This window comes from Lissotriton vulgaris, chromosome 1_1 (genome assembly GCF_964263255.1).
Source record: "Lissotriton vulgaris chromosome 1_1, aLisVul1.2, whole genome shotgun sequence".
Lineage (NCBI taxonomy): Eukaryota > Metazoa > Chordata > Amphibia > Caudata > Salamandridae > Lissotriton > Lissotriton vulgaris.
In genome coordinates this window covers 2,093,774,065-2,093,793,625 of record NC_141685.1, presented here as the reverse complement: position 1 = coordinate 2,093,793,625, position 19,561 = coordinate 2,093,774,065, and the positions used below count along the sequence as shown (strand labels likewise).

The following is a 19,561-nucleotide window of genomic DNA, read 5'->3' as shown; positions in this document are numbered from 1 at the left end:
CCACATCTTATATCTAGTGGTGCCTTCAAAGCCCTCTTTTAAGTCTTCCCCCCATTAAAGTGCACACAGGTCTTCCCTTCCTGCCCTGACTCCAGAATTACTACATGGGGTGAAGGAGTCCTTTCTGTGATGACAGGACACAGCCTATTTAGATGGAAGTATGAGGCTGTGCCCAGCTCCTCCCTCCCATCCTGCCCAGGATGGCCCATCAGGATGTGCCTGGCCCATCGAGTCACCTAAGCTCTCATTGTGTGTGGCTGTCTACAGAAAATACACAAAGCCCAGCTTTCATCCACCCCAGATGTGTAATGGAGACAGGCTGCAGTTACACACTGCTAAACGCAGAAACATGTCAGCTTTCTTAAAGTGACATTTAAAAAAAATGTATGTGACTTTCCCATTGAAGAAGATTTATCATTGGTACTAAACATCGCCACTTTACCTCCTTCCAATTGGGAATAATTGCTTATTAGGTGTTTCAAGTAATCCCCAATGTTAACCTAGGTGAGGGGTAGGGTTCACAGTAGTGAAAAAAGGTACCATTTAATTGCACAGCACCCTATCCTATGGGCTACCTAGGTCCTACATTAGGGGTGACATATGTAATGAAAGAGGAGTTTAAGGCTTGTCAAGGGGTTTTAAATGCCAAGTCGACACGGCAATGTAAACTGCACACACAGGCTCTGCAGTGGCCTAAGACATGTTTTAAAGGGCTTCTTAAGTGGGTGGCACAATTAGTGCTACAGAGCCCACTAGTAGAATTTAATTTACTGGCCCTCTGCACATGTAGTACACTTTAATCTGGACTTATAGGTACATAAATATGACAGTTGTGGAGAAGTCAATCAAACCAAGTTTAGGAAGACAGAACACATTTCTTAACACTCCTAATAAGTAAACCTGCTTTAGAGAAAATCATAAATGCAGATGTTTCAAAACTGTATTTATGAATAAAAGACATTCAGCACAGAGTGTCACAAAAGTATGTAAGATATGCTAAAGTGGCAGTGCTTTCCTGTAACGCCTACTTGAAATATGATACAAGCTAGAGTCCGCTCTCAGTTTTCAGACATGGGTAAGAGCTAAACAGTGCGAGATATGCAAAAGTGGCAGTGCTTTGCTACATCGTCTCTTAAAAAATAGTTCAAATGGAGTTTGCTCTCAGTTTTCAGACATGGGTAAAAGATAAAAGGTAAAATGTCTGCGAGCAGCAACATATTCTAACTTTATATTCAGTGGCTTAAATGTTCAAAGATGTATTTTGCTCCCATAGGGGCCTTCTCTCTTGCATAGAAAAAATCAGAAACTTCACCATTAGTACTTTGAAGTGGGTGTGCTCAGGATTAAGTGATGTAAGGAGCGCTTGACTGCAGGTTTGTATCATGGCTTGGTTGAAGATTATGTTTCCTCTCTTGGGCAGCATAACATGGAAGATACAGAGGACGTGGATCTTTGTCTCTTTCCCCACTCACAAAATCTACAGACCACTGCATCTGTCATTTTTAGCCAAGAGGGCATTGTATCCAGTGTTGATAGAACACCTAGCATGAGTCACATGAATGTTAGCTTTTGTTGATACACGTACCCCTGGTCAAAAGTATGGCTGAGGTTTGAGAAACTTGCACAAGATGTTAAGTTTTTATGCCCAGGATTCTGTGCAGTACCTGAAGAGCATGGACAGCAAGCCTTTTGTGCCAGGGGCCCCATCTACTCTTACTTATGATATTTTCTATGAGGTGTATTTGTTGGTCTACAGACTCCTGGTGAACGCTGTTTCCATCTGCCTGATCAGGCTTAAAGTCTCTGTCAGACAGTTTGTAATAGCCATGTGTATTTTATCCACCTGGTAATTTTTATTTCCACTATTAAAAAAGTAGCTGGTGTGATGGAGTAGTGGTTCATCAGGTGGTTTGCCCAAACCTCGTGGGTTATGTGTGCATTGTAAACATCTTTGGAGTCCTTTTCTACTTTGCTAATTATTTTCCTGAATGGTTCAATATTTTGAGATTTGCAGCTATGGGGCCCTTTGGCCCAAAGTGTATCCATGTACTCTTTCTTGGCATCCTAGACGCCTTTTTTTTAAATTCACATTACAATGTGTTCACCTTTCGATGTTGTGCCTTTCAGGGGTTGTTATTCTTGAGTTGGTGGTACTCTCTGTTTAGAACTTTCTTCACTGAAATGAGTTGATTTGACCCCTGTGGCGGGTCTTTCCCTCTGGTGGTTAGGTGATGAAGAGGGATCTTTAGTCTGCCATATTTTTCCAACAGCGCCTCGCAGTTTTACTCCATTATTAATTGCATTTTGCACTGTTAATTGGTAATCATCCAGCAGAATCAAACAATTTTGGAAGATGACTTCCTGCAATCTCACTTTCCAGCGCAGTTTCTTCAGATTCTATGTAATTGGGTCAGAGAATAAAGTGTTAGCTGGATCTTGCAGATTTTCCCCAAGGATCAATGTTATTTTCTGTGGGTTATGATAACTCTCTTCTCATTCTTCTATCAAAAATTCTTCAATATGTTTGAAAAGGGGCAGCATAGCTAAAGAATAATCTCTTATTGTGGTAGTCTTTTGTGAGATACCAAGATAAACCCAGTGCAGGTTTTTTTTGTTTTAATGAAAACTGATTACTGTCTCAAAGTTAAAGCAGCATCAGATAATCATGGATTTCCTAATACATTTGGTGACACTTCATAAATCTTTATTATATTAGGCAGAAACATGACATTTTTACCTCCCTTTTGATTTCTTGAGTCTGTGGTCAAGAGAGGCAATCAAACCTCCACTGAATGCCGCTTAAAGCAATGCTGACAAGCGGGTGAGTTGTAAAATGATACAGTGGCATTGTTATTTATTGCAACTGATACCCTCCACATATATTTACACCACCACCAGTAAAAAATTTTACTTTTCCATCTCAAAAGAGTACAGTTCACATTTAGTTGTGATTATATTTAGCCATTAAACCTTAATGTATGGTTTTTAAAACCTATGAAATTTATGGTTATGAATTAAAAAAAATAAACTCCATATAATTCCGCATAAAACTCACATCAATTGCAATGCTTATGACCACACAATAGTTGGAGCAATAAATAGGGATTTCACATTGTCACTATTGATCAATTATGTCAGTGAATTTCTAAGCATTTTTAATGTAAAGTAACATCTTATTATAACAGGTCTGTGGCCCACTTTTCACCATGCACAGCCCGACCCCGGGGAGTAGCCAACCACCCACAAACCACCACTAAACATTGTTACACTTAAAAAAAAGAAGGTTTTTTTTAGTTCAGCAGAGGTTCTGCAGCATTACAGAGGGTCCATGATGGCTTCTGTGGCAGTTACATGGAACCACACAGGAGCCATACTGGCTCTTGCAGGACATCGAACCATTTCATTTTTCTGGTCCCTCTGCCCCTCCAAAGTTAGATAGAGTATTCCTACTCTGCACCCTTCTATGTTTTTCGAATATATTTTTCAGGGCTCGGGACTAAGTTCATAAGTCCTTTAATGGGGGGGGGGGCGTAACCATGTTCTGGACAGCCAGTCAAACCTCTTGGTCCCGCAGGACCAACCAATCGGAGAATGCATTTTGTTGTTGGTTCTCACCGTGGGACTCCTGCAGTGCTAGAAGGTTCTGTTTTTAAACATTCATTTCTCATGGCAGATAGGATTTACACCAAATCACAATTTCTGGGTAAAGTTTTTGCTAAATTTGGTATGTGTTAAACCTGGCATCCTTGGCGTGGTTTACACTGACTTTTTGTGTCTACCTCCTGTGTTTTTGATGCTCTGCTGGATTTCGTTTTTGCTGGCTCAGATACTGTGGGCACTTTGCCACTGCTGATCAGTGTCAGAGTGCAAGTGCTCCCTGTGTAAATTGATATTGTGATTGGTTCTCCCTGATTGGCATATTTGTTTTACTAGTAGGTTCCTAGTAATGTGCACTGAGTGTACCAGGGCGGGTAAATCAAATGCTACTAGTGGGCTTGTAGCACTGATTGTTACACCCAAATGAGTAGCCCTGAAAAGATGTCTCAGGCCTTCCACCACAGTGCCTGTGTGCAGTTTGTTAACTAACATGTCGACTTGGCAAGTGCACCAACTTGCCAGTCCTTACCCTTCCCTTTTCTCACACATAATATACCCCTATGGTAGGTCCAAGGTACCCCCTGGGCGGGGCCAGTGTATGTGAAAGGTAGGACATGTACTGGTGCGTGTAACATGTCCTGTTAAGGAAATACTGCCAATTTCGTTTTTCACTATTGACAGGCTATCTTGCCCATAGGACAGCATGCGGAATACAAGTATATCTTCCCATAGGGATAAGATAGAAAAATGGAGTTCAGTACCCCTGAACTCAGAATTTAATAATACATCTTTTAGTAAAGTTGGTTTTCAAATTATGTGTTTGAAAATACCACTTTTAGAAAGTGGCTATTTCCTTGTTCAACCTTCCTGTGTGCCTCTGCCTGTTTGTGCATGGCTTTGGAGTGATAGGGGCTGGGGAAGTGCCACGGCTCCAGGAGTCTGGATGAGTCATTGCTAGGCTGAATAGGCCTTATCTGCATTTGGAGTGGTGGGAGGAGTAGCACCTGTACCTGAACAGAGATGTGCCTGCCTTCCACAATGCTGGCTCTGCCCCTGTGGTGTGTCTCGGACCAAGGGCCACACTAACAAAGGATGTTGTTGTGCACTGGCAGAGTGCCCCCAGAACTGGTTTGAACCGGGCCTAGAGAGCCTTGCACAAAGACATTTTGGGGTATAAGTATAAGACCTAAAACCCCTAAACTTGAGATCATTCCTGGAATTCAAGAGGAACCTTTGCAGGGGAGAAGAGCTGAAGAGACTGAGGAGAAGTACTGACCTTGCTGTGTGTCAGGAGTTGGCCTGCAGTTGCTGTTCCTGGCAAGGATAGGAGAATGACTTTTCTGTGTGTAGTGTCCCCTGCTTGAAGGAGATGTTCAAGGGCCTGAAGGGAGCTGGCCTCCTGTTCAGAAGTCTCAGGGACACAAAGACTTCACCCTCAGCTGCCCTGAACTCTGCTGTTGTGAGTTCTGACCTGCCTTGAGGTGCCTGTGCCAGTTTTAGGCCTCTGGAGGTTGTTACAGGTGTTTGGGAGGTGGAAGAGAGAAGAAACTCAAAGAACTACAGAAATTGACGCATCGCTCTTCTTGCGGCTGTTTTCCCAATGCATCTTCATGGCGCGAGAAGAATTTCCACGCATCGCCGCTCCGCTGCAAAAAGCGGGGCAGAGCCTGTCATCGCTGCAAGAAGCGACGCATCGAGGGATCGCTTCTGAAGAGAACCGATGTGCCGCGCAACACCACCGCATTGATCGCCGACACATCCCTGATTTCCACGCATAGTACCTGTGCGGCAAGCTCTTCCGACGCATCACCTGCGAGCCGGAACCGGCACGAACAATCAATGCATTATTCCCCATACAGACCAAAATCGACACAATCTTTCCTGTGCGTGCAGCGGGACTGTCGCATTGCCTCCTTAGGGTCTCAGGAGTGTCGCATCTCTTTGTTTACCGATGGTGCAGCTGTTTGGCTTGATGAACTTTGACGCAATTCCAGGTACTTTGGTGAAAAGTTACGCATCCATGGTTTTCCATGGTACAAGTTCTAGAAATCTTTTGAAAGTCATATTTTTTCTGTGTATGTTGGATTTTTTTGTTTGGCTCTTGTGAAGTTTAGATAAATATATTTTATTTTTCTAAACTGGTGTGGTGTCCATTTTTGGTGTTTTCACTGTGTTACTGGGAGTGTTGGTACAAATACTTTACACATTACCTTTGGGATAAGCCTGTCTGCTCGTGCCAAGCTACCAAGGAGGTGAGCAGGGGTTATTTAAGATGTTTATCCCCCTTACCCTGACTAGAAGCAAGTGTCCCTATTTGGACAAAGGTACCTACCTCTGCCAACTAGAGACCCCCATTTCTAACATTATAATTCTGTTAATGTGTTTCTTCTCTAACATTTGACATATCACCCCAAAACTTTCCAGGAGTGAACTGAAGTGGTTGAACTTTTTTGGTAAAGTTTGTGAAGATTTGTCAAATGGCACCAAAGTTATTAGCAAAATAAAAACCGCTTTTCCTATGGCAACTGACTTATGTATAACTACACAGTGGCACTTTGAAGCGTGGCAGCAGTTAGTCACAAAAGTATTGAAAAGATCAGATTTATCCATTTATTCAAGTTGCTTCATATAGTGCTCCTCAACATCCTCCACTCCATCAAGACATGGTCATGATCCTTAAAAGAAGTGACTTATATAAATGCCCATAACTGATCCAAACATTTACAAACATAAATCCTCAATGGAGTTTTTAATAGAAATCTACACCCAATGGAGCGCAATTTATGTAAACAATTTATAGGACACGGTATTCCTGTCACATGATATTTTGCTAACAATTTTGTGACATACAAAGCCCGTAGTATATATTTCGTGTTGGGGTGCTTTTACTGCACAAAAATGCTGGGGTAAAAAAACATATATTCATTGGAAATAGTGAACTATTGAAAATAGTTCATCGTTCCTTGTGAAAAATGTGTTTCATCATTTTATTGACAGATTCAAGCTACTCTGTTGAGCTTTAATAACACCAGGGCTACTTTTGTATTACTTTATTTATGGGGCATTAAGGCCCAAATTATGAATCAAGTTTATTAAAATTCTGCACAAAAAAGTTACATTTTGAAACACAATATCTGTACTATTTTCATGTGTCATTATTTGCATTGTTCTGAGAATGAAAGTCCCAGGCTAATGTGAAACAGCACTTTCTAGGTGTATAGTATGTTTTTTCTAAACAACCTTATAGCCAATGATTTTGCTTTCATTTGACCATCAATAAAAATATCTTCTCCTTTTAAATATAATTATGTAAAGCAGCTTGTTTTCTCTAGGTTTAGATCCTACATTGGATAATTGCTATGCAGAAACCAATAGGCATAAATGAAACCACACTGTGGTTTAGAAAATATATTTTTGCATACACATTTCACTCTTTTGCAATGTACAATTTAGACATGAATTTAACTTGAATTGTTTTACATAAAGGAAGAGCTATAATACTTCTGTTGCTCATATTCAGAATTGAAACTGTGATACAATCCGCAATAGTCTGAAGCAGTCAGGAGACAATTAATTTTCTTAATGGATATTAAATAGCTGTAAAAATGGCATGAGAGTGTAATGTATATATAATGCTAGGCCATTTAAGTCGATGTGCATGCCTGTTTTATTTTCAAGGCTTGAAAAGTCATAGTTTGATGTTCAACATTTAACAGCATGAATGCAGTGATACATATCATTTATTTAATAACTTTGAATTTTACAAATATTTGCATAATACATATTCCATTTCATAATAAAACAGGTGGGTCACCCATTCTTGTAGAGCAATCTTGTTATATCCAATGGACAGCCAAACCCACAGTCGCAGTGTGGCTACGGCCGAAATCGTGGTCTGACCGCCCTATTACAATTAAGGTGGTCAGACCACCACTTCTGCTGCCACCAGGGATCTGTGATTTCTGGTTGTCTTGCAGTGGTTTGAGGCCCCTAATATGGTGGTTCTGCCACTGCGGCACCACCAAGCATATAAGGAGTTTTGTCACCGCCACTGTTTTCTTGGCAGTGAGCCTATCATGAAAAGTGTGGCAGTGAGGAAACAAAGGACAGGCCCCCGTTTTTCCTCTGCACCTGGGGATGCATGCACAGGGCACATGTGCCCCTCCGTATGCATGCACCCCCAGTTCCTTTGGAGCATGGACTTGGCACTGAGAAAAAACTGCCCACCAGAGACAAAAAAAAAATGTAATCTGGAGGGCAGTTTCTTATGTGTTTGGCTCCCAGACCACGAAAATCATAATACAGCCATAAGTCTTTATAATGTCAAAAATGTCCATATTTACTAGTGCATTTATTCCAAACTGATGTGTGCAATACTATCGGATCTGCCCAATACCAATTCATTTTAATTAAGTGAAAAATGTAAGTAATTACAAATTTCACAAACATCTTTCCTGGATGTTCTGTTGACTATAAAATGTATAGCGTGTAAAACAAAACTGGTAAAAAAAATGTTTCAATAAAATTGTCATAAGAGTAGTAAACGATGAGCCTTTCTTTCTATTTCTTTCAGATCTTACAGGTGAATAAGGGGATGTCCATCTTGCTCTATGTGATGTTTCTTCCTTATCTTTGTGGCATTGACGCTACCAACATGGATAAAAGGAACTTGCCAGAAGACTCGATGAATTCAATTATCATTAAACTCATTCAGGCTGACATTTTGAAAAATAAGCTCTCCAAACAGACAGCAGACAGTAAGGAAAGCTACCAAAGCACTATACCCAAAACAGAGCTCGGAGTGGATTTAGAAGGGGATGTGGATGTGGATGTTGTGGATAATGTGAAATCAGACTTCCAGCCAGTCATCTCCATGGAAACAGAACTATTCAACCAACAGAAGCAGAGACGCTACAGTTCACCAAGAGTTCTGTTGAGTAACAGTCTTCCATTGGAACCTCCGCCTTTATACTTAATGGATGACTTTGTCCCAAATGCTGAAGTGGTAAACAGAACCTCAAGGAGAAAAAGGTCTGCAGAACACAAAGGCCATCGAGGTGAATATTCAGTTTGTGACAGTGAAAGTTTGTGGGTAACGGACAAATCTAATGCAATTGACATTAGAGGACACCAAGTGACTGTTCTAGGGGAAATAAAAACTGGCAATTCGCCGGTTAAGCAATATTTTTATGAGACAAGGTGTAAAGAAGCAAGGCCGGTGAAAAACGGATGTCGGGGTATAGACGATAAACACTGGAATTCCCAATGCAAAACATCCCAAACTTACGTCAGGGCATTGACTTCTGAAAATAGCAAACTTGTTGGTTGGCGATGGATACGGATAGACACCTCCTGCGTATGTGCATTATCAAGAAAAATAGGAAGAACCTAAGTCTGCATATTTTCAACATATAACTTATTACTTTAAATTATATGATATGCATGTAGCATATAAATGTTTATATTGTTTTTATATATTATATAAGTTGTTCTTATTTATTAAATGCCAGCATTCTTATATCAGCTAGCTCTCTCTCAAGAACTGTGAGAAAAGAGTACCTGCCTATATTTGGGCAGTTCAAAAATCTGTTAGAATATATTTGTGATTCTGCTGCAAGCATTTTGTTAATGCAAAGGTCTGTGTGTCAGTATTTTTCATTCAGTATTGTCAAGCCATTGTGGTCTGTATGTTTACTTGTTAAACCAACTCAAATCAGAGACGTCTAACTTACATTTGTCTTAAACCCCTTTTCCATCTTATGTCCTCTCCCAAGCTTTACCTAAGACCAAAGTCTTTGAGGCGCTAGGTTAGCTCTTCAGCTACGAACAATACTGTTTTCTTCTATTCTGCATTGAAGCACGATTTATAAAGAGTCTCACTCATCATTTTAATTTCGCTGAGTAAACAGTTTTTTGATATTTTAACACAAGTCCTCTTAGACCAACTCAGAAATATAAGACACTTACAGAGCAACACCAGGCAGGATTCAGATGTGATCTGGTAGAATAGAAAATCTTGCTTAGTACTATGATTATTTGCTGCATGTACGAAGACCTCCTCAGATTAATCTGAAGGTGGACTCTAGCTTGTGGACCCTGCAGAATTGCTGCAGTTGCATTTTAATTGTGCCAATGAAAAGTTGTGTGTAGCTCTGTTGCTACATAGTTATGATGCATAAAAGATGAATTTCTAGTCTTGAAATCTTATGCACATAGATTCATTTTATTAATTATGAAGGTGCAGTACGCAGGGGTGGGCAAAGTCACATAGTTTTTTATTCTCTCTTAACTACTCATTCCAGCTAGAATGAAGGGCTATATGCATGTTATTTGGGACTTTCACACTGTTTTATATTTTGCAAGATCCCAAAATTGACCATCTGTTTGCAGCCATAAATAACTTTTAAGTACATGTCCATCACAATTGGTCAAATTTCTAGGACCGAAGTTGTGCAATGATCTTTGGTAGTTTAGCCCCGTCAGCATATACAGAGAATAACAGCTGTAATGATACATTTCCACTTGAACTAATCCTTTCGCCAGAGAACTAACTCTTCCTCAAGAGAAAGCTATGTGGTCAGTTTAAGGGCAAGGGAAGTAGAAAACTGTGTAAGTTATGAGCAGCCCAATGATAGAGATACATTAAATTACACTCGCATAATAAAAATTAGAACACTGAAATGTTGAGTTCTTCGTTGCAGACAATGGAGTAGCTCCGGGTTTATAATGGCTCGTATTAGCCCGGAGCGTAAACATTCCAATGTTCGTCTTCATATTTCTCCCTTTTTAATTTAGAACATTCTACCCTTAGTGGGTGGAATGATCTTATAGCCCTTCTGCCTCGGTCTCTAGCAGTTGTTAAAGGCCCTCTCCATCGTTATAGGCCATCGCCTGTGGCTCAGGCCACTAACTCATTTTCAGGGACGTTAAAAACCGGCATAGCCCTCAGCAGAGGTCTTTAAGGCTATATTGAACCCTGGTCAAGTAGTACATCCTACTCCACGCTACATAATGCTGTTCTTAGATGTAGGTGTTCAAATATGCAGAGTCATATTGATCAACTGAATGTATGACCCCTATTTATTTTTTGTGGTACTTCCCCCCACCAGGTGTGTTGTAAATGTTGGTTTCTTTGTGCAAGAATGGAACTGGTCAGAATACATTTTCAGCGTACTGTATAAAGAAAATATAATATATTGGCACAATGTATATATGTGGATAGTTTGTTATCAGATGTAAGACATATATGCGTTCACCATATCACAAAAGTAACATTGGGAAAATATGAAAAATTGTTTGAAATATCCTGCTTAGATAATTCAGACTGAATTCTTTCCAGAAGTAGTTGCTGGTGTACATTTAAATGCCTGTAAATGGTACCTTCCTACTGCTCGCTGAATTGTAATGTTTTTTAGTGTCAGGATTTTCAGAATGAAAGTTTAATTTCCGTTCCTTTTTAAAAAATGGCCAGCTCTGCACTGTTCTTTTATTGAACATTCTGTTCTGTGCTTCTTAGCATGGTCTTTAGCAGGACCTGGAATTGTACTATGATACCATCATCACTTTATTTCTTCAGAATAAACATTTGGAAATAGAGTCCAAACAATATCGATTTCCCTAGATCCATTGAATACTTCTCTTGGTGTCTGCACCTGCTTGTAGTAGCATTGGCATTCCTCACAACTATCTATGCACCAATAAGAGATTAATTTTGCCAAAGAATGCTTATAAAAATGTAAATGTAATTGCAGTGAAAACAGTGTAGCACTATAAAAAATATTGTTACAAAGGTTTGTTTAAAATTAGCCTTAAATTGTGTTCATTCATTTTAATTGTCAGGCAAGGGAAGCTCAACAACAATCCTAATTTTCATTTGAACAATTGAATAATGTTAAAGTAAATGAGGGGATAAAAAAGGTGTAACTTTTAAATTGGAAAAAACACATAGTCTGTGTATTTGGAAACACACATGAACCAACAAGCACACAGACACAAACACTGCACACACAGTTATTTTCAATGACAAACTAATGATACAACATTGAAGAAATGAATAGAGTAATGGATAATCAGGCATAAAGAAGGTAACACAAGAAAAGAGTTCAAAATTGATGTTAAAATCTCCCCATTCAATGATCATTTCCATTGGACATTCTTGCAAGTTCAGTGGTGAAGCTTATATTCTTACCAGACTGTACATAATATGGAGTACAATATGGAAGAGAACACAGAACGTTTAGAATTTACTAGGGATTATTACACCAAATGAGTGGTGCAACATATGCAAATGAGGGAGCCTGTCTGGTTAGGTTCAGTTACACATCATGAGAACTTATTGTGTAACGGCAGACAAGTGTTTTATAAAATCATAAGGAAATATGAGTTACCTCAATTTAAGATAAACCAAAACTTTCCAAAAATCAGGTTATTTGTAACCAAGATTGTGACAAGTCGATCAAATTCCTCGTGGTCACGCTTATTTATTAGCTAATAAAGGTGTTGACTCGCTTTAGATGGTTTGACTGTTTCTTAAGGATATAGATTTGAAATTGTTTACAAATACTGATCCAGTAAAATGCACTGTTTAGCACAGTGTGCGTTCATTCAAAATCGGTGATATATCAATAACAGAAATGTGTCATACATTTTTACTTTAATAGCTGTTTCATGATAGGAAAAATCAAAATGTTTATTTTTCCAGTTAAATAAATTATTAATATTATGACACTTATCAAGCACTTGCACTAAACATCATCTCAGTTCTGCTATTGATGTGGCACTCTGTCTTGGGGATTCGTCCTCTAGTTCACTGTTCAGATTTCAAGCTGCCACAAGTTTACTAGTTGTTTTCCTCAAAATTAAAAGTACTGCCATTAAATTTGGTTAGTGAACATGCATGCCCACTGCCCTTGTTAAAGATCACTAAAATAGACATTTTGTTTTACTATAGTATAAGCTTGAGATCTCACATACACTAGACTTCAGCCTCTCTTCCCCATAGCAATTAAATTGCCCATTAGTTACTATAAGGTGCAGTTCAAGTCAATATCAACATCGAACTACATCCTTGTTTCCATAACATCCAGTCATTCTGAGCCTCTGGAGGATGCTATAATTGCAACAACTGGGAATGATAATCATAAACATACTGTGTAACAACTGACCACACTTTAAATTGTTCAACTTTGAAGTACTTTGGCTTAAACATTGTCTGCCAATCTAGAAAATCATAGGACGTATTGGTATATCTGTCCATTGAAACACATTTAAATCATTGCCCGAAAGTTCATTTTATCTGGCAGTAACTCCAGAAAGCATTAACAACAATATCACTTGTGTCCTACTTCTCTTGTGTGAACAATTACTGTGCTTTCTTAAACCAATTACTTCCTGTTATTCAAAATCCAGGTACATCTTTGCCTCTCTTAATCACTAGCTTGAATCAGACCGAAGGCAAGTTTTTTCACTGTAAATCTCTTACTGCCATCTTCTGAGATATTTTCAGATTGAATGATCTAATATTGAAACAATAACTTGATAATCTATATAGTTAGTATTACCTTTGTTTTGCTGCCTCCATGCAAAATTAATGGACCAAAGAAATCATCCTCATTACAGTGAAACCTACAGAATGCAGCACATATAGAAAGAAAAAAAACATGAGGAGAAATAAATGTCTTTCTCCTTGTCGCCCCACTTCAATGCCCCCCATTAAAGGCGGTAGTTTTTGGTGCTGCCTAAGATTTAATAATCCTTTTAAATCTGGGGCAGTGTCAAAAAGCCATGGGTGTTTTGTGGGATCACCCACAGCAACACCCATAACACACCCCTTTAACGCAGAATACTGCGTGAAAGAGAGCCATATTCACAATGACACACAAAGTCATGCAAAGTGACATTTCATGGCCTTGTAAATATGAACCAGCTCACAGTGCCACCGGGCCATCAAAAAGTGAGTGGAGCCGGGGGCTTTTAAATATGCCCACAGTGACTGAGTACAGCCCTTCTTGCCTAAGATTGTCCTTAGATATAGCTTTGCTAACTTTTTTTTACAATTCCTCAGCCCTCTAAAGAGAAAGAGAATCTTCAGAGTAGATGAGTCATTTCAACACTTGTGAAGGGCCAATTTGCGGGACTGGCTTTACCGAAATACTCAATTTCTAGAAGGATTTCTCTGTGCATTAAGCACTACAACCAACGTATTCGGGAAAAACTATTCCTCTTGGTTTCCATGATACTTCTGTCAGAGTAAGTCCTGCTTTTGGGTGGTTTGTCGGTTTAGACAGAATTTGTACATATTTACATTCCTTTATTTGTCGGAGTTGCCTCACTGAGAAGTACAGGTAGCAATCTCAGTTTTATGGCTGTCCTTCAGAGTTTTCAGGTGTAATCCAGTGGTATCCTTACAACTACTGTTTCACAGTTTTATGAGTTGCATGATGATAGCCTGCACAAGTGAATATACATAAGTAGAAAAAGTTATTTACCTTCAATAATGATCTTCCTGATAAATTACTTTTCGACATCCTTCCTCCCTTCTTAGGGATAGTTCTTGTATCTGTGATTTCTTTGTCTCTGGCCTCTACATCCCATTAAACTCATTTGTGGTGATTTCATTAGTTTCCTATATAAATTCTATAATTTCTATGGTCTTGACTTTTAATGCTTCCATTGAGTGCAGCATATATACATTGAACCACTACTTTACGCTTCCGACCACTGAGCTAATCAACTCTCCTTGATGAAACAGTTGTCTCAAGGCAGCTCTAGAGAGTTTCCTATCTATGCATCCAGCCACCACTTTACACTTCTAACCCCTGAGCTAGTCAGCTCTCCTTGATGAAACTGTTGGTGTAAAGGCAGCCTAGCAGTGGACAGACTGTGCACCTTGAGACAGAAAAGTGCATGGTTGAAAACTAGTTTCTGAGGCTTTCCACTACTAAACAACGTACAGAATAAAAGAACATTCCTAATGCTTATCCAGCGTTGCAATAGTCAGTCTTATACTAAAAATATCTATGTTCGGGGACATGCATTCTCTGAGTATCCACCAAGATACTGGAATATGCTCCAACTGCATTTCCTAGAAGAACATTATTCATCTTTGATTTAAAGGCACTCTAGGTCCACAACCATACCCAGAGAGCTAATTGAACATTAATCCTGCCTCTTTACCATCACAAGAGGCCAACCTTTTGACAAACATCAAAAAATGATTGGACATTAAAAAAGTAGCATACAAAGATAGGAATCAAAATGTAAAAATATTTCTGCTCAAGTTTATCAATGTGGATATTTAACAGACCTACACAGACATGGTCTTGAAGGCCAACTAATGATTTAGCAAAAAATCTAAATTGTAACTGATGGTCTCCACAATGATGCAAAAGTTGGCCTACATATAGGTACAAATGACTTGGGGTGGTTAGAACTCTTGGACTTTCACTCCGTGGAATTCTGCTAAGTTACATAAAAACTCTTTTTGCGGCGTCCAGGCAACAGGTGGAAAATATGGGCTATAATTTAGCACCAGTAGCATGAGCAGTGCTGAAAAATCAGCACAAATGGCACCATGCTTGAGTCAAAACAATTCTACTTGAGCAGCACTTGAGTGCAGACATCTGTTGAAGAAGCAGCCATATGGCCATGACCACCTGCATTAGAAAATTGTGCTACATGCCAAACCTCGCTCTTATTTCTGGAGCCTTGCATTGAAAAATTCACTATGTGGCGATTGGAGTCATTTGGCCGGTACTCTGGGTTACAAGAGAAACGAGCAGTCACCTAATTCCTCCAATTCAATAGGCGGAATGAAACATTCGTCCCACCCCTACAAATAATATATCCTTGTGGATGACTGGAAAATTTATAATTTATGTATAAGAGCAGTTCCTCTAACATTGAATCCAAATATGTTTCATGATTTTAGTTTGAACTGCATCTGTTCTCTAATAGCAGTAAGCAATTGGTGTTTCCAACATTTTTTACCAGCATCCCTTAAAACAATGAATTGATGTATTATTTTTGGCTTAACAACAGTTCAGGGTCCATATGCTAATAAAGTCATTGATGTGCATTGGAGTAACCAGATTCATCAAAGTCTGTTATATTCTGTTTTCAGTATTTACATATATTGAAGGCATTTCCATGATTTAAATTTAAATAAACTTTGCTAAAGTGAAACTTGACCAAACATGTTCCTGAATACTTGTGAATATTTTTAAGATATCAGCTGCTATAATTGTACATATAAATGAGCTAGACATTAAATGAAGTTGAAGTAAGAGTTGCATTAGCAGAGGGAGAAGGATTTTTGCATATTGGAAATACAGTACTCTTTCTGCAGCATTCAAATTATTATTTTTTTAAATTATAAGTGCCAGAAATGAATCTGCTATTAAAAAATGCCTTTACTGTGATTCCTATATTCCTTAACTCAAAACCAATTAGCAGCCAATATAATGGTAATAATATTTAACATATCTATAACACGCAGCAAATGGTAGTTTTCTGTACAACCTTAAATAATAATTGTTGCTACAACCCAAATTGAAAACACGAATTTTATCATTTCCTATTGATAAAATGATTGCCAATTGCGACTCGAAATGCAGACTATTCTGTTTTAGTAATAAATTATTGAATGAAATAATAACTAACAAAATAAAATATGATTTTCGTAGAAATGTAACTGTAAAATTACCACTATTTGGCATTTCGATGCTACAGGGTTTTGCAATAATTGCACCTCAGACTTTGGGGCAAATGTATAAAGTATGGTCAAGAAGTAGGTACGTAAATTGAGGAAACGTGTTGGCATATGGCTCAGAGTGGGCAACCTGTAAATTGCCCAATGTTCTCTAATTATTTGCGAAATTCAATAGCACATGCTGAATCATTGCCACAGATGGATAGTAAACTGATACTGTTCAACTTTTGATAAAATATCATGTTATTTTTCTACTGAAGTCAGTTGGTATTGGCCTTTGACCTATTAAGTGAGAAAATGTGTTCTTAAATGGCGTCATTAATTTAACATCTGCGGCTGTTCCGGTCGTTTGTGCATAAAGTACAGTTAAAACAAATCAATAGGTATATGTTCTTTAACTGAACTAAAGTCCACAACTGCTTACTCAACAAAACTGAACACGTGTTTCAAAAAGTGACAACTTCTGTAAAACGAGTTTGAGAGATTTGCCACCTTCATCGAGGAGTCAGTCATTTTATCCATACAGCTTACTCTCTTCTGGTATTTTACTTAGAGTCTGCCGTGTCAGTCCAGAAGGAGTGGAATCCATTCAATCTAGGCCCCCACGTTATTTTTTTATATTCATTTGCTGTACTGAAGGTGCAACTCAACGATCTGATTCGCAGAATGTCCTGCCTTCTGTCACTGTACTTCTCGCGGTCAGAAAAATGATGTTTCACTTGTTATGGTATAATAATGAACTCAATTCAATTCAACTCAAAACAAGCTTTATTCGATTTTTGATTTAAAATCATAAAAGCATACAATCAAATTTTTACAATTTTTAAAAATAGGCAAATTACAGTCCATACTATACAAAATAGGCTTGATTGATATCTAAAAAACCATCTTTGGTCCTCTAAAAAATTATTAAAAAACAGGAAAATTACATTGATAATGTATTATCAAACAGAGCCAATTACAGGGAACTTCTAACTTTTATGACAGCTTTTAAAAAACCTGAGACAGCATAAATAACATGTTCATCTCCTAATTGTAGAAGTTTCACGAATGCTGATCTACATGTACAAATCCCCCAGAATTTAAGTATTGGTAACAAAAACTTCTTTCTGGGATTCATGTAAAATTTACAAAATAGCGCCAAGTGAATGTTCGATTGGGATGAACTGTTGTCACAGGGGCAAATTAATTTGTCAGCAGACCAATCGTTACTAGTTGGTAGAGTGACCATACGAAAAAAGGTACCCAATATGCAGTGTGTCAACAGCATGCAGGAGTAAGGGCTCTGGACCAGGACAAGATACGGTTGTAATCCCTCGCAAGGTGTAATTTCCTGAAATCTGAGCACAGTATTTTTAGATTTTTCATGATTCCATCTGATGGTATCAAAGGGAGTGGCCACCATCCTTTTCAATGAGGATCTAGTAACCCCTTCTAAGGTGGTAGGCTTGTCATAGAACTCTGGATGACTTAATTCAATGAACAAGTTTCTCACATAAGATAACCAGCTGATATTAGCTACCCCATCCAATGTCAGACTGTCGCTGATTAGGTCTCTATTCAGCGTGGTTTCTCCCGTAACCCAAACCTTATGCCATAACAGGATAGGGGACATCCTGATAATGAACTCTCAGCAGGAATAACAAAGTTGATGTAAAAAAAACCTTCCCTATTAAGCAGGGAGAGGATTTTGTTTTTACTTTTACTTTTGACTGGATCGTTTCGTACTACCTTTGACATTAAAGGCCTTCTTTAATATTTCGGACATTTATCCGGGCTCTTAGAAGCATGTTTCTTTCTTGCGATGATCTTACGCTAATGTAGGTTCTAAGTGGCATCACTACAAACGCCTGCTCTCCTAAGAAAGAATTCAGTAAAAATATGCCCAAGACTAATGAAAATTAACCCTCTGTGTTTTCACTGCCAACGTGAAATGTATCCTGCATAAACTGGTGGCCAAAGTAAGTTTAAATCGCATTCAGAAAAAGTTCTAATATGCCAATTCTCATTGATTAACATGTGCCCCTTGAAAGATAGTCATTAATTCCATGCATTTTGGGTGCGGCCGGATTAAATTGCCAAGACGTTTGTATTAGCCCTAAACAGAAAGGCTTCAAAGGTTTCATTCATGTTCTAGTCTTAACTGTAGTACGCTGTAGGATTGCAGAATACACTGCATTTCTACTTTATTCAAACGCCAAGTCACTGTCACAAAATTTTCAGTATATCTATGTGCAAATTTTTAAAATGCATCATCAACGTAAATCATGCAAAACAAATTGCATTAACAGATTGAATACCTTTTCAAACAAAAACTCTGCACGTCTAATACAAAAAAGTGTTGTAAGATAAGACGTGCGTATATATAACATATAACACTTTCCCTCATGACCAACACATTGCCATTGTTCACCCACTGTCATTTACCTGCCATACTAATAGCAAATTTCACAAACATTCTCCGCAAAAAACACACTGTATGGATTACAGCAAAATGCCTCCTGACTATTCCTTTCTATGATGACGTTTCAGCTGCTCTGATATCATCCTAACCTCATATAAATATATAAATGTTAGTTATGTTTTTGGCACAAAATGTACATTATAAAAGGTAATCTGTTGTATCAAGGTTCTATATTTAGATTAGGGAAAAGATGATGACAAACAATACGTACTAGTTTACTGAGTATGTGGTATGTCCAGTATACAGTTAATATTACAGCAGAAAATTCAGAAAAACAGATTGTATATATTAAAGTTGCACTAAATGTGTATTTAGTGCTGTAAATAACTTATACAGAACAATATTTAATGTTCTCAGTGTCTGAGATGTTATGAAATCTATATTTTAATACAGCTTCTTTTTGGTTTACACACGGTTTTTGTATAGTAAATATATAATTTTCAGCTTGTAGATGATTGCAGTGTGCATATTCAATATTAAATGTATCTCCAATGCAGTTCGGTCTTGACAAGCAGTGTACCAGATAAAAAGTTCAACATGTGACATAGTGACTGAATCTGGCTTCCAGGTTCAATTATTAAATATTGTTTAAAATCTTGAAAAACAACTTTTGTTAAATTATTATTACCTGCATCATGAAATTTATATTTTGTACTTGAAAGCCGTCTTTAACGTTGCATGGAATGAATGTAAATTATTGATGTGTAGTTCAATCACTCACTTGTCCTTTGTTTCTCCAGAATGACTATGTGATAATGAATGTTTGCCAGAAATTTGAAATACTTTTAGTC

The 19,561-nt window shown here is 38.2% G+C and overlaps 1 protein-coding gene across 2 annotated transcripts in view; it reads left to right on the top strand.

The window, feature by feature from the left end:
• Window positions 1-19,357, top strand: part of NTF3 (neurotrophin 3) — a 242,208-nt gene extending 222,851 nt beyond the window's left edge. For both annotated transcript variants that reach the window (XM_086921238.1, XM_086921230.1), the window contains one exon: window positions 8,171-19,357. In XM_086921238.1, coding sequence (XP_086777364.1) covers window positions 8,171-8,989 — 819 coding nt within the window. In that variant the 3' untranslated portion in view covers window positions 8,990-19,357. The remainder of the gene's footprint in view (window positions 1-8,170) is intronic.
• The last annotated feature ends 204 nt before the right edge of the window (window positions 19,358-19,561 follow it).